General features: G+C 37.2%; 1 protein-coding gene across 1 annotated transcript; it reads left to right on the forward strand.

Annotated features, from left to right (window-relative positions):
- The first annotated feature begins 5,456 nt into the window (after nucleotides 1-5,456).
- Nucleotides 5,457-16,770, forward strand: LOC125239194 (transcriptional repressor CTCF-like). The gene is made up of 2 exons (XM_048146712.1): nucleotides 5,457-5,589; nucleotides 14,180-16,770. Exon 2 carries the CDS (start codon nucleotides 14,186-14,188, stop codon nucleotides 16,589-16,591), a length of 2,406 nt encoding a protein of 801 aa, XP_048002669.1. The 5' UTR covers nucleotides 5,457-5,589; nucleotides 14,180-14,185; the 3' UTR covers nucleotides 16,592-16,770.
- The last annotated feature ends 1,987 nt before the right edge of the window (nucleotides 16,771-18,757 follow it).

Consider the following 18,757-nt stretch of genomic DNA (forward strand, 5'->3'; position numbering starts at 1 on the left):
GTTTAATGTGAACAACTTAAAGCTTAATATGGAGAAAACGCACCTCATGCTCTTCAAAACGAACTCGAAGTCAAGTGATATTCTCCATATAAGAATGAATGGTAGTGAAATTCATCAAGTAAATGGTGTTAAGTTTTTAGGAATACACATTGACTCACAACTTAATTGGAAAGATGAGCTTCAGGATATAGAAAGCAGTATATGCTCAGCCTGCTATGCTATACGGTGTTTAAGGGATGAAATAGAAGTGAGACATCTTAAAATGGTGTATCATTCATTGGTAGAATCCAAATTGAGATATAGCATTCGTTTCTGGGGAAATGGGTTTAAAAACAATTTTAATAGAGCTTTTATCTTACAAAAAAGGGCAATAAGAACAATGACGCGCACCCCTCAGTGGGTTTCTTGTAGAGAGCTTTTTATTAAGCTAAGAATACTTACACTACCTAGTTTGTATGTACTCGTACTTCTTACGTCATTTGTTAAGAATTTGCATGAAACTGAGGAGGATAGACAGGTTCGTTTATCAACACGTAAGAAAAATTTTTGCAACACTTTTTTTCCGAATTTACAAGTGGCTAAACACTCTGTGCGCTACCAAGCAGTGGATTTGTACAATAGGTTACCTTGCGAACTAAAGGAAATACAAGACTACCGTGTTTTCAAGAATTCCCTCAAAATGTTTTTACTAAAAGGTTGCTTTTATAATATTAATGACATATTTAAAGACCCTAGTTCTATCTATTAATTTGACATTGCATAATTTTTAATTTAATTTTTTAATTTTTTAAATATCTTTTTTTCTTTTTGACTCTATGTATCGCTATATCTTACTTGACTTATATTCTCTAATTTTATCTTTTGCTACACCTCAAGGGGTTTCATGTGCTGTACTGTATATTATGTATAGACTGTATAGTGTGTGAATGCTAATAAAGAAATAAAGAAAATAAAGAAAAAATGAAATCGCTATTCAACAATAGAAGCATAAATATCAAACTGAGGTGGAGACTCGTCAAATGCTATGTTATATCTTCCCTGTTATATGGCATGGAGGCATGGACACTGAATAAATTCACAACAGATAGACTTGCTGCCTTCGAGATGTGGCTCTACCGAAGGATGTTAAAAATATCATGGACCGAACACGTTACGAACAAAGAAGTTTTGCGTAGAATGAAGAAGTCTCCAGAAATACTCAACATCATTAAGAGACGAAAAACAGCATACCTGGGTCACATATACAGAAACAAGAAATACAACTTATTACAGACAATTATCGAAGGAAAATTCAAGGGAAGAAGAGGGAGAGGTAGACCTAGATATAAATGGATAGATAACATTAAAGACTGGACGCATACGAAAGACGCAGCCACCCTCAAGATGTTGGCAAAGACCAGAAAGCTTAATGCCATGCTGACCGCCGACGCCCATTAGATGGACATGGCACCAGAAGAAGAAGATCGCTTACTAGGGTATCAATAATAACAAGGAAAATGTAGAATGGTACTGAATGTACCAATGCATGTCACGTTGTCTATTTGTATGGCCAACCTAGGCTCCAGGGGCGGGGGAAGAGGGGGGGGTTAGAATTTTCATGTAACCATAGAATACACACCCTGTTTTTATTGAATTCCGTTAACTTTAATGGAATGTTCTTTAGGTCAAATACAATTAATTTCTCTAAGAAACAATCGTCTTAACTCTTAACTTTTACGGTTATCGAGTTATTAGAAAAATTAAGCTAATTAGTGGACACGTGCGTGACAGCCTTTACCAATTCCTAATGTTATTTGTTTTGACTTGTGCTGTCAATCACTTAACCACAGTATAATAAAGAGTACTATCGTACAGTATGGCCACTCCCGCTCCCCGCTGAAAGTGCCGCCCACCCCCTCTCGGTTACCTCACAGTTACTGCCTGTCAAAAACGCGAACAGTCGACCTGTCAATTGTCATATTTCACTCATACAAGCATAGTACGCGTCCACCTACACGAGCTTAGACTGTGTGCTTGGAACGCGCCTCTTTCATATATTTGATCGCCAGTGTCCAAGGTGTGACTTAACACAAACTTGAATGTAATTCTTAAGGGTCTCTCACACTAATAAATTCATTTATTATGTATGAAAACGATGAATTTTTTTTGCGAATTTAATGTAAAGTGATATACAGGATGGTTCCTGATAATGAACCTAACGACGTGCCGAATTTAACGGAAACAAAAAAAACATGGTGTATAATAGTATTCCTAATGTTATTATTTGTTTTGACATGTGCTGTCAATCGCTTGACACTAACTTGAATGTAATTCATAAGGGTCTCTCTACTACTACTACTACTACTACTTATTGACGCAGCGACCCAAAATGAGTCTTGGCCTCCGACACGAGTGTACGCCAATCATCCCGATCCTTAGCGACGTCCCTCCAGTTGTATGCTTGAAGATCGTGCAGATCCGCTTCAACGGCATCACCCCAACGATATCTAGGCCGTCCACTTGGCCTCCGTCCTACTGAGACACCTAGGTATGCCCTTTTCGCGCCACGATCATCCTCCATTCTTAAAACGTGGCCGAGCCAACGGAGACGATGGGCCTTAGTCTCGCCGATGATGTTAGGCGCAGCCACAAGGTCTTCAATTTCGGCATTTTTGAGGAGCCTTAAACTACCATCCGCTCTCCTGACAGGACCCAAGATCTTTCTTAGCACTTTCCTTTCTGCCACCAGTAACTTATTTTCTTCCTTAAGGGTCAGTGTCCAAGTCTCGCAACCGTACATGAGTATTGGTCGTATGACGGTCTTATATATACGTATTTTTGTGGTCTTACTCAGGAGCTTGGACACCAACACCTTATGATCAACACCTTATAAGGGTCTCTCACACTAATAAATTCATTTATTATGTATGAAAAGGATGAAACTTTATTTGCGAATTTACCTGAAAGTAATATACAGGATGGTTCCTGATAATGAACCTAACGACGTGCCGAATTTAACGGAAACAAAAAAAAACACGGTGTATAATAGTACAAGTACAGAAGGCTCACTCCTTTAATGTTCACAAAATCCCGCCATTCCAAATTCTTACCTACATTAACAAACGGACCGCACGCGAGCAGCCGACATTGAGGTTGTCACCACTGACTGGGCCGCGAATTGGCGAATAACGTTGCTCGGCGAAAGAATCGCGGAGTGAGCCGCCCCTGATGTAAGGAAAATCCGTTAAAATGTAGAAATCCACAAGTAATTGCAATTAAGAGCGTAAGACTTGTACTGAAACTGAGCATTTTCATCTGGAAGGGAGAAGTGAGTGCATGTTTACACGTTAACTTTCACGATCTTTATATTCACAGTTTTATTACAAGTAGCGGCACGTAACTTTAGCGCTGAGTGAAACGTGGAGGGGATAGCTGCGCATGGGGACGCATACCCTTCGCCTGTAATTCCCTGAGAGAGAGAGAGAGAGAGACCTATTTTTACTTCTGCGCAATAACGGTCAGCGCTAAACTTACGTGACGCTACTTGTACTTGTTACATACCTACTTGCACCACGGGGCTTAATCGTTCAAACCGTAATTTATTCTACAATATTCTAGAATACTAGAATACTCTTTATTGGCACACCTCAGCAAAAGATAGTATAAATAGGGGGTCACGCGGTCTATTTGTATGGCCAACCTAGGCGGGGGGGAAACCCCTCATGATCCCCCCCCCCCTGGATCCGCGCTTGATCGTAGCACCCGAACGGGTGAACCGATTTAGATTCAGTTTTTTTTTTGTTTGAAAGCTGAATTAGTCGTGAATTTTCGTGAGTGTTCTTAGATTATCATACAAAAGTGACTCATTATAGTTGCCAAATGCAAAACGGTTCACAAAGACGGTGGCGCCCCTATTATTTTCTACTCCTTTTTGCTAGGCTGTACTTGATTTAGATTTCGAGAGTCCAGGGTACGTAGATACACAAATCATATATCGTTATCGTAGGATCGTAGCCAGCTATCTCTATCGCTCTTTCATATTGGCGCGACAGAGCCAGACTCCATTTCGATCGACGTCTACTTAGTGTAGGCTTGTGTCGTTCACGAACTATGAACTGTTAGGAATAAAATCCCATCAATGACCGAAATGAACTGAATCTTTCCGTGCTCTGTGAATCGGTCTTTGCTCATTTAGTTCAGTTAGGATCGGCGAGCGCGAGCGGTTTGGATCAAGAAAGAGTGTGTGACGGCGCCGACCGGGAGCGAGGTATTTAGCAAAGCGACACAAAAACGTCAAGTTTTCATATTAAACTTCGGTTACTTACAACCTTTCGGCCCGGAATTGTTATTGTCTTTGGAATATTCGTATCATTTTGACACTAGTCCGTCCCATTCGTTCTGATCTTTCCGACCGTAGTGGTCGCTGGTCTGACTGAACTAAATGAGCAAAGACCTAAAAGAGCGAACTAGTTCGTGGAAGCGATTGAACGAGATCGGAGCGCTCCGATCAACGAACGAAACGGCACAAGCCTAACTTAGTGTCAACGCTTGTCATTCGGTTAGGCCGCCGCGTGATAGATAAGTAGCGCCATCTGTCAAAACATTTAGTAACTCTTTCGTACTGTACACACCTCGAGTGATGAAAACTAGATGACGCTAAACTCAAAATGGGCGAGGTATAAATAAATTCGTGTATAAAAATATTAATCATTACTTTATAGCTGTTAAGTATTATTATCCATCTTATATGTTGATAAATTATAGTAATGATAATGTTGAAATAGAGTTCGACTACAGATTTTATCCATACAAAGTTCTTATCTGTTATCTTTCGCATCCAAGCCATAAATAAAAAAAAATCTGTCATTGCTGTCACAGCTGTCACTTATGTGTTACTTTCAAAGACCTTTACAGAGGACAGCTCAATCACATTTTTTGCCGTACGAAATTAAACCTTATTACTGAAACAGAAAGTCGATCGTATCAGACTAGCGAAAACGGTCCACATGAGAGGGCATTGTTTGGGCTGGTGTCCCTCTCGCACGTGTTGCCAGTGTTAATGAGGTTCCCATATTAGTAGTATTTTTATCTGTATATTACCTGACTTTATAACTTCTTATTTTATTTTAATGTTATATTCAAACTAGGGTTTCGATATATTTCAAAAAATTTGAAAATAATTATAATGTAATTATTTTGATGCCAGTAAATCAAAGATTTGTATAATTCAAAAATACTTTCAATTGGGTGTTAGTAGATTTGGTAGTAACTTTGAAAATTGACTGGTATCCCCAATTTATGACAGTGATGACGTCACTGAATAATGTTGACATTGTCAACAAGTGCGAGAGGGACACCAGCCCAAACAATTACCTCTCATGTGGACACACTTTTTGACCTAACTAAACAATCTAGTTTAATAATTCTAAATCTATGGTTACTTTGTCACAAATTTAATGTTTGTAGTGATCTAGTGATTCTGGGATTGTTTGTTCTTATGTTCTGTTCTCTTTAGTCCCGACTCGTTTTAGATCAAGAAACGGATATTTATCAGAATTGCAGATTTATTATACAGTATTCTGCGATAAATAAAACCATTTTTACATAAAGGTAAGCGAATCTCCTTAAAACCATTTGTTTTCAGTTTTTCCTCATATATTGTAGGTTATTCCGACTATTGTTTTAATGCCAAAAACATTGCTTATCAGGATTCTATGAAAGAAACATTATTTTGGTATCTTTTGGCCTGACTTAAATTGTATACCTACGTGGTTCTATCTCTTATAATTATCACTCTTGGAATAATGGTGTGAACCAAGTGACAAATGTTTAAGTATTATTTTGTAAAGAGTACTCTATCATATGTTTATCATAGAAATATGATCATAGATCTGTATGCCCCCCTTTTACTCCATCGTGAAGAAAAAGGACAGCATGTTGCCTATGATCATATTTCTACGATTAACATATCAAGGGTTTACTGGTGAAAGCCGATAAGTTGAGCAAACTGGTTTTTGAAATTCGAACCATGTGTAAATTCCACAATGTTGTTATTTCAAGGACAAATTATCTCGATTTATCAGGTTTCACCAGAACACCCTTGATATATGATAGTGGACTAACGGCCTTAAGGAGCACTTTAGGTATTAGGTATACCTAGTATGTTAATAATAAAATGTTTTAAGTTAAAATATGCCAAATTTGTATTCTCTTGTAGATTTAGTTCTAAAAGATTTAATATTGAAGTACATGTTTTAGCGGGGTTTATTGTTATTTTAGTCTGGACAACTGGTTTTCTTAGTAACCTTGAGGCATTCAATAGTAATTTTGCCTGCTATAAAGCAAATTTTTGCTCTAAAATCGACAACATAGTCCGAATGGTCGACCATTTTCGTTTTCTTAGTTTAAGTTTACTTATATTTCTTAGACCCCGATACCTACACATTGTCCGGAAGAGATCACTCTTAAGTTATAACACTACCTGCTTTTACCTTTGTTTAATTGTTTTTGTCCATTACTTGTAAACAATGTGAGGTGTGAAGTAAAGAGAATTTTATTATACATATACATATTTAACATGAGTGAACCAAAATATTTTAGAAATAAAATATTATGAGACGTCAAGCAAGTTTCGCCAAAAAAATGTTGATTTTCACTTAAAAAGTGAATTTTATTTGTGAAACTGGCAGGTAAAATAAAAATTTACAGTTAAAAAAAAAATACTTTTTTGCAATGAGTTACTAGTTAGTTTTGGACATCCATCAACGAGGATAGTTTGATTATGTCTGATAACGCATCATGGCCATTAAAATAGCGTTTTGTTCTGAGAAATAATAAGTAATTGTTATTTTTTTAAACGCTTGCTGAAAGTAGGCAAAATCCAGAAAATTTTTATGACATTTTACTCTACTAATATGTATGTATGTAAACACTTTATTGTACATAAGACAAGTTAGGACATAGAAATACAGTATAGTTATGGTGTACAAAGGCGAACTTATTCCTATAAGGGATCTCTTCCAGTCAACCTTTGAGCGAATATGATGAGGAATATGCTGTTAAAATTATTCGGTTTGCTCATGTTACACCGTGTATTGTGTTGTATTTCTATATTGGCTGCTATCAAATTGCACACAATTGTATTTATTTTTTAAGAGCGCTTTCAAAAAATCTGCTTGCTCGCATTTCGGCGCCGGCGGCGCTGGCGTGCGCCTGTGTGCAGACGCACACTATAACCAGAAGCATAACGATTGTAGCCTGCGATACAGACATAGCGTGCGATTCTCTTCGAACCAACCTTACGTGCGGCTAGAGCGAAAGGGATAGCATTCATGGTCGGTACCGCCACGCCGTCAGTAGCGTTGCGGACTAACCATTATTGATACTTGCGTAAAAATACCACCATATATATATTACATATTTGCATACATGATTTCGTGCATCAATACTTGAGCTTTTAGTTTAATTATTAAACTTATCACAGTTTTTAGGGTTCCGTAGTCAACTAGGAACCCTTATAGTTTCCCCATGTCTGTCTGTCCGTCCGTCCGTCCGTCCGCGGATAATCTCAGTAACCGTGAGCACTAGAAAGCTGAAATTTGGTACCAATATGTATATCAATCACGCCAACAAAATGCAAAAATAAAAAATGGAAAAAAATGTTTTATTAGGGAACTCCCCCTACATGTAAAGTGGGGGATGATATATATTTTTTTCATTCCAACTAGGGTTTGCAATCCGGATATTCGAATATCCGAATTATTCGAATATCCGCCAATATTTTTATCCGAAAATATTCGAATAATCCAAGTGAAATTATCCGGATAAACGGATAATTTCTATAAACATTATTTTTTATTTATAAGTAATATATTTAATAGATAGACGTCACTGAAACCAATTTCGATCAATTCTTAATACGGACAATGTTATTGCTAACAAGTCAACACCTATTTATCTTCAAAATCAAACTAATATTTACAAAACAAAGAAAGCATTCGTGGACAAGAAGTAAGTGCCTCACCCCACGCACTCAGTTCTTATCAAATATTCGATTAATTGGATGATTTAAAAAAACAGAAAAACGTTCAAGTATTATTTTATAGTATGAAAACGTTACCCCAACCTACTTTCATTACTGCTAATAGCTAACGTGAAATTATCTGTAAAACCGTACTTAATAAGGGAGATTTATACCTAGATTTCCTGGTCCCTTGTTTTTTTGAAATTGAAATTTAGCGCCTCACTCCGAATTTAGCTGTTATCAGTTCCATGGCAATTTAGTACGCCAGAATTCCCTCCACTTCACTAAGAAATATAAGGCATTTTCCTTTTAAGTCCTTAGTTACATTCATACACAAAAATCGGTCTAATTACTACTTATACTTTGAAATCTTAGTCGATCTACTGATCAGCTTGGAAACTAAAACCCATCAAATTGCTGCCGAGCAATTTGAGGCGTTTTGGATTTGAATATTTAAATAAGTTCGCCTTTGTACCTGCTCCTTCTTCATTTTTTAAATTTTATGTCTTGTATATTTTATGTTGGTGGTACAATACTTATTTATCGCCTCTCCCCTTCCATTGGTACTTTGGTACCAGCCACTGTGCAACTAAGGTCTAAAATGATCCACACCTGGATAGGAAGTGTCTTCGACTAATTGGTCTTCTCTTTTTTTGGTTATTCTGTTTTGAACGAGTACCTATGCTCAGTTGCTTATCCCTGTTCTAAGACCCTAACCAGGACGCTTTTGTTTAGAGCCTACGAAAAGAGTTTTCAACTTTTTATATTACGTATCCGATCCGGTCTAAGATGGCATCTGGTATGGGCGTAGGCATTTATGCAAATGACTAGTGACTACAGTGGTAGTATCAGCATGGGCAATTATGCCACTGTCTTTTAAGCCGAGACATACGCAATAATTACCTGTGTACATAAGAATATTGTTAGACAAACCCAAGGAAAGGATATCTATATACTCAGCGACAGTCAGGCGGCACTCAAAGCCTTCACATCGCCCAGAGGTGACTCTTGACTGGTATTAAACGGCATCCAAGCTCTTAACAAGCTTGGAAGGCAAAACAAGATGCAACTGGTATGGATACCGGGGCACGAAGGCTTCATTGGCAATGAAAATGCTGATGAACTTGCCAAGGCCAGGTCTGAAGACAACGTCACAAGGAACCATTAAAACGGCTATGAAGGACCATACAAAGGCTAATCACCAAAAAGAGTGGGATGCCCTGGTAGGTCTGAAGCATTCAAAGCTCTTTATGCGGAGGGTAGAATCTGGATGGAGCAAAAAGCTAGGAAAGCTAGGCAAAAGACAACTCCAAATTATAACGGGGGTGTTCACATGCCATTACGGGATCAAAGGAATGTTGGCCAAGATGGGACACGCTGACTACACAGATTGTCGCATGTGCGGCGAAGAGGAAGAGACCGTCAGACATCTAATGTGTGAATGTCACGCCCTCGCCAGACAAAGAATGAAGAACTTTGGAGCAGGCTACCTAGTACCAAAGGACATCAGAGAGCTACCCATGAGCCTCATCATCCGATACGTGGAGATGGTCGAGAAGATCCTGAATAGCTGAAGGATCTTATAAGATCTAAGGGGGTAATTGCACAAAAGATCCCGATGGGTCGAAGTGTATCCTGAAGGGCCCCGCAGATTTAAGATGAGTATCCGATCCGATCGAGCGAAGGACCGACTCCTATACATTCTCGAAATCATTCAAGGCGCCATCTTTGATTTTTGCCTTTGACATCCTTCCTATATCCGATATCGGAACGGATAATATGACAACGCTGTATCGCCTATAACCATCATCATATCCAATGATGTCTCACGTTCCACTCTACACAAGCCATCCTCTCTACCATCCATTTCCAAGGTAAAGGTGTTGTCAGAAAAACTTCTCGTTATACCTAACACCTAACTAATCACTACTACTAACTGTCTTATATCGACAGCTCACTATCTGATTGCAAGATTCTAGTCATAGAACTAAAGATAGAGAGCTAGGTGTGTTTTAATTTCTACAGTTTGCTGATTTACGCAAAAAATAAATAAAAATGTAGGTAAATTTTGCATTATGGCGCTCATCTATCTCAGCCGTTATCAATTCCACGCTTATACGCACCTGTAACATTAATTTTGTTCCATTTAATAAATTATCCGAAATTATCCGAATTATTCGAATATTCGAATAATAAAAATTGTATTATCCGAATTATTCGAATATTAAAAATCCGTCGGATAATGCAAACTCTAATTCCAACCCCAACGTGTGATATATGGTTGGATAGGTATTTAAAAATGAATAAGGGTTTACTAACATCGTTTTTTGATAATATTAATATTTTTGGAACTAATCGCTCCTAAAGGAAAACACTTTTGAACAATATGTTTAAAAAAATCACAAAAGTAGAACTTTATAAAGACTTTCTAGGAAAATTGATTTGAACTTGATAGGTTCAGTAGTTTTTGAGAAAAATACGGGAAACTACGGAACCCTACACTGAGCGTGGCCCGACACGCTCTTGGCCGGTTTTTCTATTAAAACGTGTGTAGCCTTGGAAGAAATAAATTAAAAAACTTTTATAATATAATAAATTGTGTATATAATATTGTCTTCTGTCACCGCGATAGTTACTCATGAAATAAACTTATGGAATCAGATTATATCGCGTATAATGAATATAATCCGTTTTCTTAGTTTTATTTCATTTTGTATATGGTATGTTTTCTAGGTACATATGTATAATGGAACTAAGATCGGTTTTCTTTAATTTTAAGTAGTTTTTTTTATATTTAAAATGTGTTATTGTGTTTTTAGGGTTTCGTAGTCTGTCCGTCCGTCCGTCCGTCCGCGGATAATCTTAGTGACCGTTAGCACTAGAGAGCTGAAATTTGGTACCACAATATGTATATCAGTCACGCCGACAAAGTGCAAAAATAAAAAGTGGAAAAAATGTTTTATTAGGGTACCCCCCCTACACGTGAAGTAGGGAGGGATTATTTTTTTCATTTCAACCCTAACGTGTGATATTGTTGTATAGGTATTTAAAAATGAATTACTGAAATCGTTTTTTGATAATATTAATATTTTCGGAAATAATCGCTCCTAAAGGAAAAACATCTGTGTCCCCCACTCCCCTCTAACTTTTTAACCATATATTTAAAAAATCACAAAAGTATAACTTTATAAACTTTCTAGGAAAACTGTTTTGAACTTGATAGGTTCTGTAGTTTTTGAGAAAAATACGGAAAACTACGGAACCCTACACTGAGCATGGCCCGACACGCTCTTGGCCGGTTTTTAAATATTATGTTGTTTTAATTGCATGGAGCACAGGAAGGTCCACATCTATGTATTAGTTTTTTGTAAGGAAATACAACTCTACGCTACGCCTACCTACTTTAATTGACTGGTGACACACTGAGACAGTGGATGCGCCAGAGTATAAAAGAGTGATTACCATCTCTTGTTAAAGATCTTGTTGAGACGAATCAAACGAACCCAAACACGAAGTGGTTACAAGGCCTGGTTGATGAGAACTCTTGACTACCATCTGTCTTCATCATCAGATCCTGGGTACCATCTCTTGTGAAAGATCTTGTTGAGACGAATCAAACGAGCCCAAACACGAAGTTGTTTCAAGACCTGGTTGATGAATTCTCTTGACTACCTTCCAGCTTCATCATCAGATCCTGGGTACCATCTCTTGTTAAAGATCTTGTTGAGACGAATCAAACGAGCCCAAACATAAAGGAGTTTCAAGACCTGGTTGTTGAATACTCTTGACTACCTTCCGGCTTCACCATCAGATCCTGGGTACCATCTCTTGTCAAATATCTTGTTGAGACGAATCAAACGAGCCCAAACTCGAAGCGGTTTCAAGACCTGGCTGTTGAATTCTCTTGACTACCTTCCGGCTTCATCATCAGATCCTGGGCACCATCACCTCTTGTCAAAGATCTTGTTGAGACGAATCAAACGAGCCCAAACACGAAATGGTTTCAAGACCTGGTTGATGAGAACTCATGACTACCTTCCGGCTTCATCATCAGATCCTGGGTACCATTACCTCTTGTCAAAGATCTTGTTGAGGCGAATCAAACGAGCCCAAACACGAAATGGTTTCAAGACCTGGTTGATGAGAACTCATGACTACCATCTGACTTCATCATCAGATCCTGAGTACCATCTATTGTCAAAGATTTTGTTGAGACGAGTCAGTAACCTAAAATGATATTCAATAATAAATAATACTTACTAAAAATATTAGTCAAGTTAGTTAGTTACCAAAGTCGTCAACCCAAGGATCAAAGTTTTCGGTCGCAGTATACATGCAACAGTACAGCTAAACACGCACACAAGTGCGGTTTTGGACACGGCGGGTGCCGCACACAATGACAAAATAACTTCGCGATCGTCGAGCCGCGTGCGGAGCGGACTAACATACGTCCTGCCTCTACAAGCTCTGCCGCGGTACTGACATCGCAAGCGCGCGTAACCGGTAATAAGGAGGCATTTTTAAAAAATCGTCAAAAATATTAAATTGCAATTAATAGAAAACTTTTGCATAAAATCTGTTTGAGTAAGCGTTGCAGATTATTTTTATATTAAAACTACTTCAAAAACACGTAAGTTTTCGAAGAAATTGACACTTATTCTGAGGTGATTTCTGAAACAAATTGAATTCATCATATCCTCATTTACTCTATTCTAAAGCCTTATAACAAAGAAGTAGTCTCAGAAAATTGTAGTACAGGATATACATAATACAAATTTACCACTTGAAGCATTCAAAACTATCCAAATTTTACAAATTAGACGGACTAAGTCAGCACTTTTCGCGGGTTTTCCTAAACATGCACCAGAAAAAAAATCATAATTAATTAAGTGAGTTAGTTTTTAAAAATCCAGTCTCACAACATGTAAGTTAAGAAGATGTCCTAATCGAATCCTGAACTTAATAAGTCTTTTAGATGACGGAAAGTGTAGCATTTTGCCGACTAAAACTATCAATTTTACATTATTACGACGTTTTCGTTGAATGCCCTCTTAAGTTGTCACAACGGACCAGGCTCCTATGGGCCGTGGCAAATTCCAGGATAACGCTAGGAGGATGATGCTGTATTTATTTTTTAAACAAACATCTGTTTTATATGGGCTATTCAATAAAAATAGATTTAGTTCATGGGTTCCTTGGGCCTCAAGTAGTAATTGCATTCCGCAGATCCAGTAATCTGCCAAACAATTTTTTTTTGATCCGATGTAAATTGTCAGGTCCAGTAAAATAAAAAAATACACATAATCTCAGTATGTTATGTACTTCAAGCTCAAACTCATAAATATATACTTTATTCATGTAGGCCTAATTACAAAGCTGTATAGTTCATTACATATATTATAATCTTAATCTTATCTAATTATCAGAGCAATTTATTGTTGTAAGTAATTATTTTTCATAATAACGTTGAGTCCATATACAGTTTCAGTTTAAAAATAATCTTGAAATAAAAAAAAACCGGCCAAGAGCGTGTCGGGCCACGCTCAGTGTAGGGTTCCGTAGTTTTCCGTATTTTTCTCAAAAACTACTGAACCTATCAAGTTCAAAACAATTTTCCTAGAAAGTATTTATAAAGTTCTACTTTTGTGATTTTTTTCATATTTTTTAAACATATGGTTCAAAAGTTAGAGGGGGGGGGGACGCACTTTTTTTTCCTTTAGGAGCAATTATTTCCGAAAATATTAATATTATCAAAAAACGATCTTAGTAAACCCTTATTCATTTTTAAATACCTACCCAACAATATATCACACGTTGGGGTTGAAATGAAAAAAAATATCAGCCTCCACTTTACATGTAGGGGGGGTACCCTAATAAAACATTTTTTTCCATTTTTTATTTTTGCACTTTGTTGGCGTGATTGTTGTACATATTGGTACCAAATTTCAGCTTTCTAGTGCTAACGGTTACTGAGATTATCCGCGGACGGACGGACGGACGGACGGACGGACGGACGGACGGACGGACGGACGGACGGACAGACAGACATGGCGAAACTATAAGGGTTCCTAGTTGACTACGGAACCCTAAAAATGTGTAAAATACTGTAACTTGCCCTGAATTAGCTGTATGTACAATGTCAACAAAACGATTGAAATACTATTATTTTGTTCACAGATCAAAATGGGGGTTTCAACGTCTGAATCTGACTGTGATGACGAAAACAACGTTATCCTTCGCTTCGACCAAATTAAATTGCTTCAAAATCTAACAATGTTGTCTGAAGCGAAGACGGCCACAGAATCTGTTGCACTTTTGCTTGAAAGCATCTCTATGGAGCATGTTAATAAAAAGAATACTAAAACTAAGAAACGCCCTTCTAATGAAACAATAAAACATGAAGAGAAAATTAAGATTCGTCTGAATGAAACAACAGAAGATGAAGGCAAAAGTAAGACTCGTCCGAAGGAAACGATAAAGAATGAAGATAAAAATAAAAATCGTCCAAATCAATCAATAAAAAATGATGGCAATACTAAGAGTCATCAGAATGAAGCAATCAAAACTGAAGACAAAACTAAGAAACGTCCATGTAATGAAATAGTAACTAATGAGGATAGGCCAAAGAGAACTCGGAAATCTCATGAGAATCAAAACGAAAACAAATGGAAGTGCAATATTTGCTATGAGACATTTCATAATAAATCCAATTTATATAGACACCTCAAAAACGTTAAGTTACATCCAAAGAGATACTGCGCCGAAAAAATTGGCTCAATCACAAGATTTCGCTGTGGGTTTTGCGGGCAAACATATAGCAACAGAGGGAACGTGAATAGACACCTTAATTCGCATCATTCTAGAAATATAACGTTTGAAAGTGAAAGCGATTCTGATGATGACCAAGTAAGCTCAGATACTTCTGTCAAAGACAGTGATGATAAGGAAGAAGAGACAGAAGAAAAGCTGTTAAATGTTGATATAAAAATGTGCGTATTTGTGTGTGAGCAATGCGAAGTAGCTACACCCGAAATCGACCGTGCAGTGGAGCATGCACAGTTTCACGAACTTCCCGGCTACAGGCCGATTCCTCAGACTTGTCAAATATGTAAATACACATTCGAAGCTCAAGATGTCACAGAACACTCTAAAATTCACGATCGCGCCAACGCGTTCATACGATACGAACCTTTCAAGTTGCTGAACAACGAATGGTCTGATATATTCCAAGGTTTAGAAGACACTCTTGTCAACACGATAAAATCGTCGACTATATACGAACATACTAGGAAAGTTAAAATGAACACGGATGATACTGATGATTCGTCGTCAAAACCTCACCTCTATCAATGTGGCACGTGTGAAATGTTCGTTCGCCCGGTGGAAGTAAAAGATCATTGCGACAAGGAAAAAGATTGTCTTGAAAATCAGTCCGGGTTTCATATTTGCGATGATTGTGAGAGATTTTTTGTATCAGATGAGGCATTATCAGAACATGTTTTAGAAGAAAAAGAGAATGTAACATTTAAAACAGTCACTTTCAACTGTGAACAGGATCTACCGATCAATAGAGCTTTGAGAAAACTTCAAAACAATTTGCAGCAAGAAAATGTTTCAAACACTGGCGAAGAAGCAGCAAGAAAAACTCGGCAGAGTACACAAAATGAAAAAGAAATAGTTATTTTAGATAATCGCCCAATAACACAGTTTTGTCAAGAATGTAATAAGTTCCTCTCAGTTTCGGATATCACAGCTCATGAAGCTACACACAGACATAAGAATAATAAAAATGAAGCCGAAGAAAATATGTCAACAGAACAAGACTTTTCAGACAATATTAATGAGAAAGGAAATATTCCTGGTAATAACTCTAATAAAGTAGAAAGCATAGGACATATAATGGATCATATTAATCAAATAACAAGTATACTGAAAGATAAAGAAGACATAATCGATAACAATACTATGCGCATTGAAAATGTCAGGTCAATATTAAATACTGATTCAGCAGATCAGTGTAAAATTGGACTTGATGATGGTTTTAGAACGATCGGAAATGCATTGAGACACGACTTGGGCGAAAATTTCAAAAAATGTTTCAATAATGATGCTGACATTGCAAGTAAAGATTCAACCGCAAACAATATGAAAATACCTGATAATAATAAAGGTCTGGGCGGTAGTTCGTCAGGTCAGAATAACATAGAAGATGATATTGCTGATGATAAGAGTCAACTCCAACATATTATTGAGGCTATGCATATTAAACTATCAAATACTAATGAAGTTATAGAAATATCTGATGAGGAACATGAAGTTAATTCAAATTTAATTGAGGTTAAAGTAAAAGAAGAAATGGTGGAAATCGAAGATGATAAAAGCCAAATTCAACATATTATTGCAGCGGTTGAAAAAGAACTAAACAATGTTAGGGGGTCTGTAGACTTAACTGATGATCCTGAGAAAACAGCAGTGACAAACGTAAATGAAAGTAAAGATGAGAACGACAGAGAAATAAGTCAGAGAAATCTGGAGCGTATAATCGAAGTGAAGTTAAAAAATAAGGAGTTAATGTCTAACCCCGAATAGAACTACCGGTAAAACATTTTTTTGCTACATTTTTAGAAATCTTTTTCTTAGTTTAAGTACTAAACATAGTGCATATTTTTAAAGTAAAAGAAAAAATGGAAAAATTCACACCTCCGGCACAGTGTAATAAAGATTACTATCGTACAGTATGGCCACTCCTGCTCCCCGCAGAAAGTGCCGCCCACCCCTTCTCGGCTACCTCACAGTGACCGCCTGTCAAAAACGCGAATAGTCGACCTGTCATATTTCACTCATAGAAGCATGGTACGCGTTCACCTACACGAGCTTAGACTGTGTGCTAGGAACGCGCCTCTTTCATGTATTTGATCGCCAGTGTCCGAGGTGTGCCTCCAGCAGGACTCGAACCCTCGACCTACTGCTTTGCCGAACCAGTCGCTATGACCAACTTAGCATGGATGTCATTCCATTACATTTTTCCTTAATGTAAAAATATGTATTGTCCCGGAGCTGTAAGATCCTCTTTTTGACACATGACAGCGTCCACAAAATGTAAACTCGCGCGACCTAAGGAAATGTTAAATAAAATCCTGTAATAATATTAAAAAGAATCAAATACTTAAAAACAATATTTAGTCCGTTGCTTCTGGAAAGTTATGTATGAAAATGTTGGCATAATTAATGGAAGATTTTTTTTGATTGGGATATGTACATTACAGGCCGAAGTTATTTTTCATCAACCCTCCCCATCCCTCCCCCCTCTGCGTCACCCCTCTTCCCCCCCTTAAATTGCCGAAAATGCGGTTTTTCGCGATTTCTGACAAAACCGTTGTAGATACAGAAAAAGCGTGTAGGAAAAAAGTAATCCTTGATAAATTTACTACAAATCGTTCATTGACACTTTGGTTCTAGCACTTATAGGTTTCGCGTGATCCATCACGAAAGTTGGTCCTTTACTGAAATTTTCTTTAGTGAATGTTAAGTTTTCTCCCAAATTGCTTACGAAATCTGTTTGATATTACTAAAATATTATAAACTGAAAATGAATTTCAGGGGGAAAAATCACTACCATGGGTGGGACTTGAACTCACGGCTACTGGATTGATACTCCAGGGCTCTACCAACAGCTACCAAAAGCTCATCCCCAGTCATAGATACACTATATAGATCAATGGTACTCCTAGCGACTACTACCGTGAAAATATTACGTCTTAAATAGTTACTGGAATTCCAAGACATATTGGAAATTCCACCCATGGTAGTGATTTTTTCCCCCTTAATTTTATTTTAGTCATGAGTTACAATATTTTAGTTATATCAAACAAATTTCGACGATTTCGTATGCATTTTGGGCGAAAACTTAACATTCACTAAAGAAGATTGCAGCAAAGGACCAACTTTCGTGACGGATCACGCGTAAACTATAAGTGCTAGAACGAACGATTTGTAGTAAATTTATTAAGGATTAGTTCGTTTCTACGCGCTTTTTCTGTATCTTCAACAGTTTTGTCAGAAATCGAGAAAAACCGCATTTTCGGTACTTTAAGGGAGGGTAGAGGGGTGACGCAGAGGAGGGAGGAGTGGGGAGGGTTGATGAAAAATAACTTTGGTCTATAACGTACATATTTCAATTTAAAAAAACCTTCCATTAATTATGCCGTAATTTTAGCTAATTTCCCCCTGCTAATTTCCCTTACTTTAAACATAATCTCTAATACGTATGTTACATGTTTCCGGATCTTCGTTAGTGAGTATTTTACGATATTCATTTATCGCGCAGCATTTACTTATTATGTCATCATTCATTTTTATTTTTAAAGTTTAAACTAGTGCTGTGGCAGAGTCTGTCATTTCGATTCAAATGACATTTCAATAAGTTGATAGAAATCGACAATCATATATTTGTTTAAGCACCTCCTTGTACATAGGGCCTAATCGATTCAACCAATTCGTAAATAATCGCTAGATTTGGCAAACGATACGTCTTAGCCACATCGCAACATACTTCAAAACAAACGTGTCAAAACGTTGAACTTACAGCTCCGGGACACTAGTATCGCTTGGACGGAGACGTTTCTGCATGAAAAAAAAATACTAACATAGTAATTTAAGTATTTTTGTAACTAACAAAGTACCTATGGATTGAATTGTCCGAAATAAATGTCTTTTTATCAGACGCTTGAAAGTTTCTCTAACCTACCATAATTA

Source organism: Leguminivora glycinivorella, chromosome 25 (genome assembly GCF_023078275.1).
Source record: "Leguminivora glycinivorella isolate SPB_JAAS2020 chromosome 25, LegGlyc_1.1, whole genome shotgun sequence".
NCBI lineage: Eukaryota > Metazoa > Arthropoda > Insecta > Lepidoptera > Tortricidae > Leguminivora > Leguminivora glycinivorella.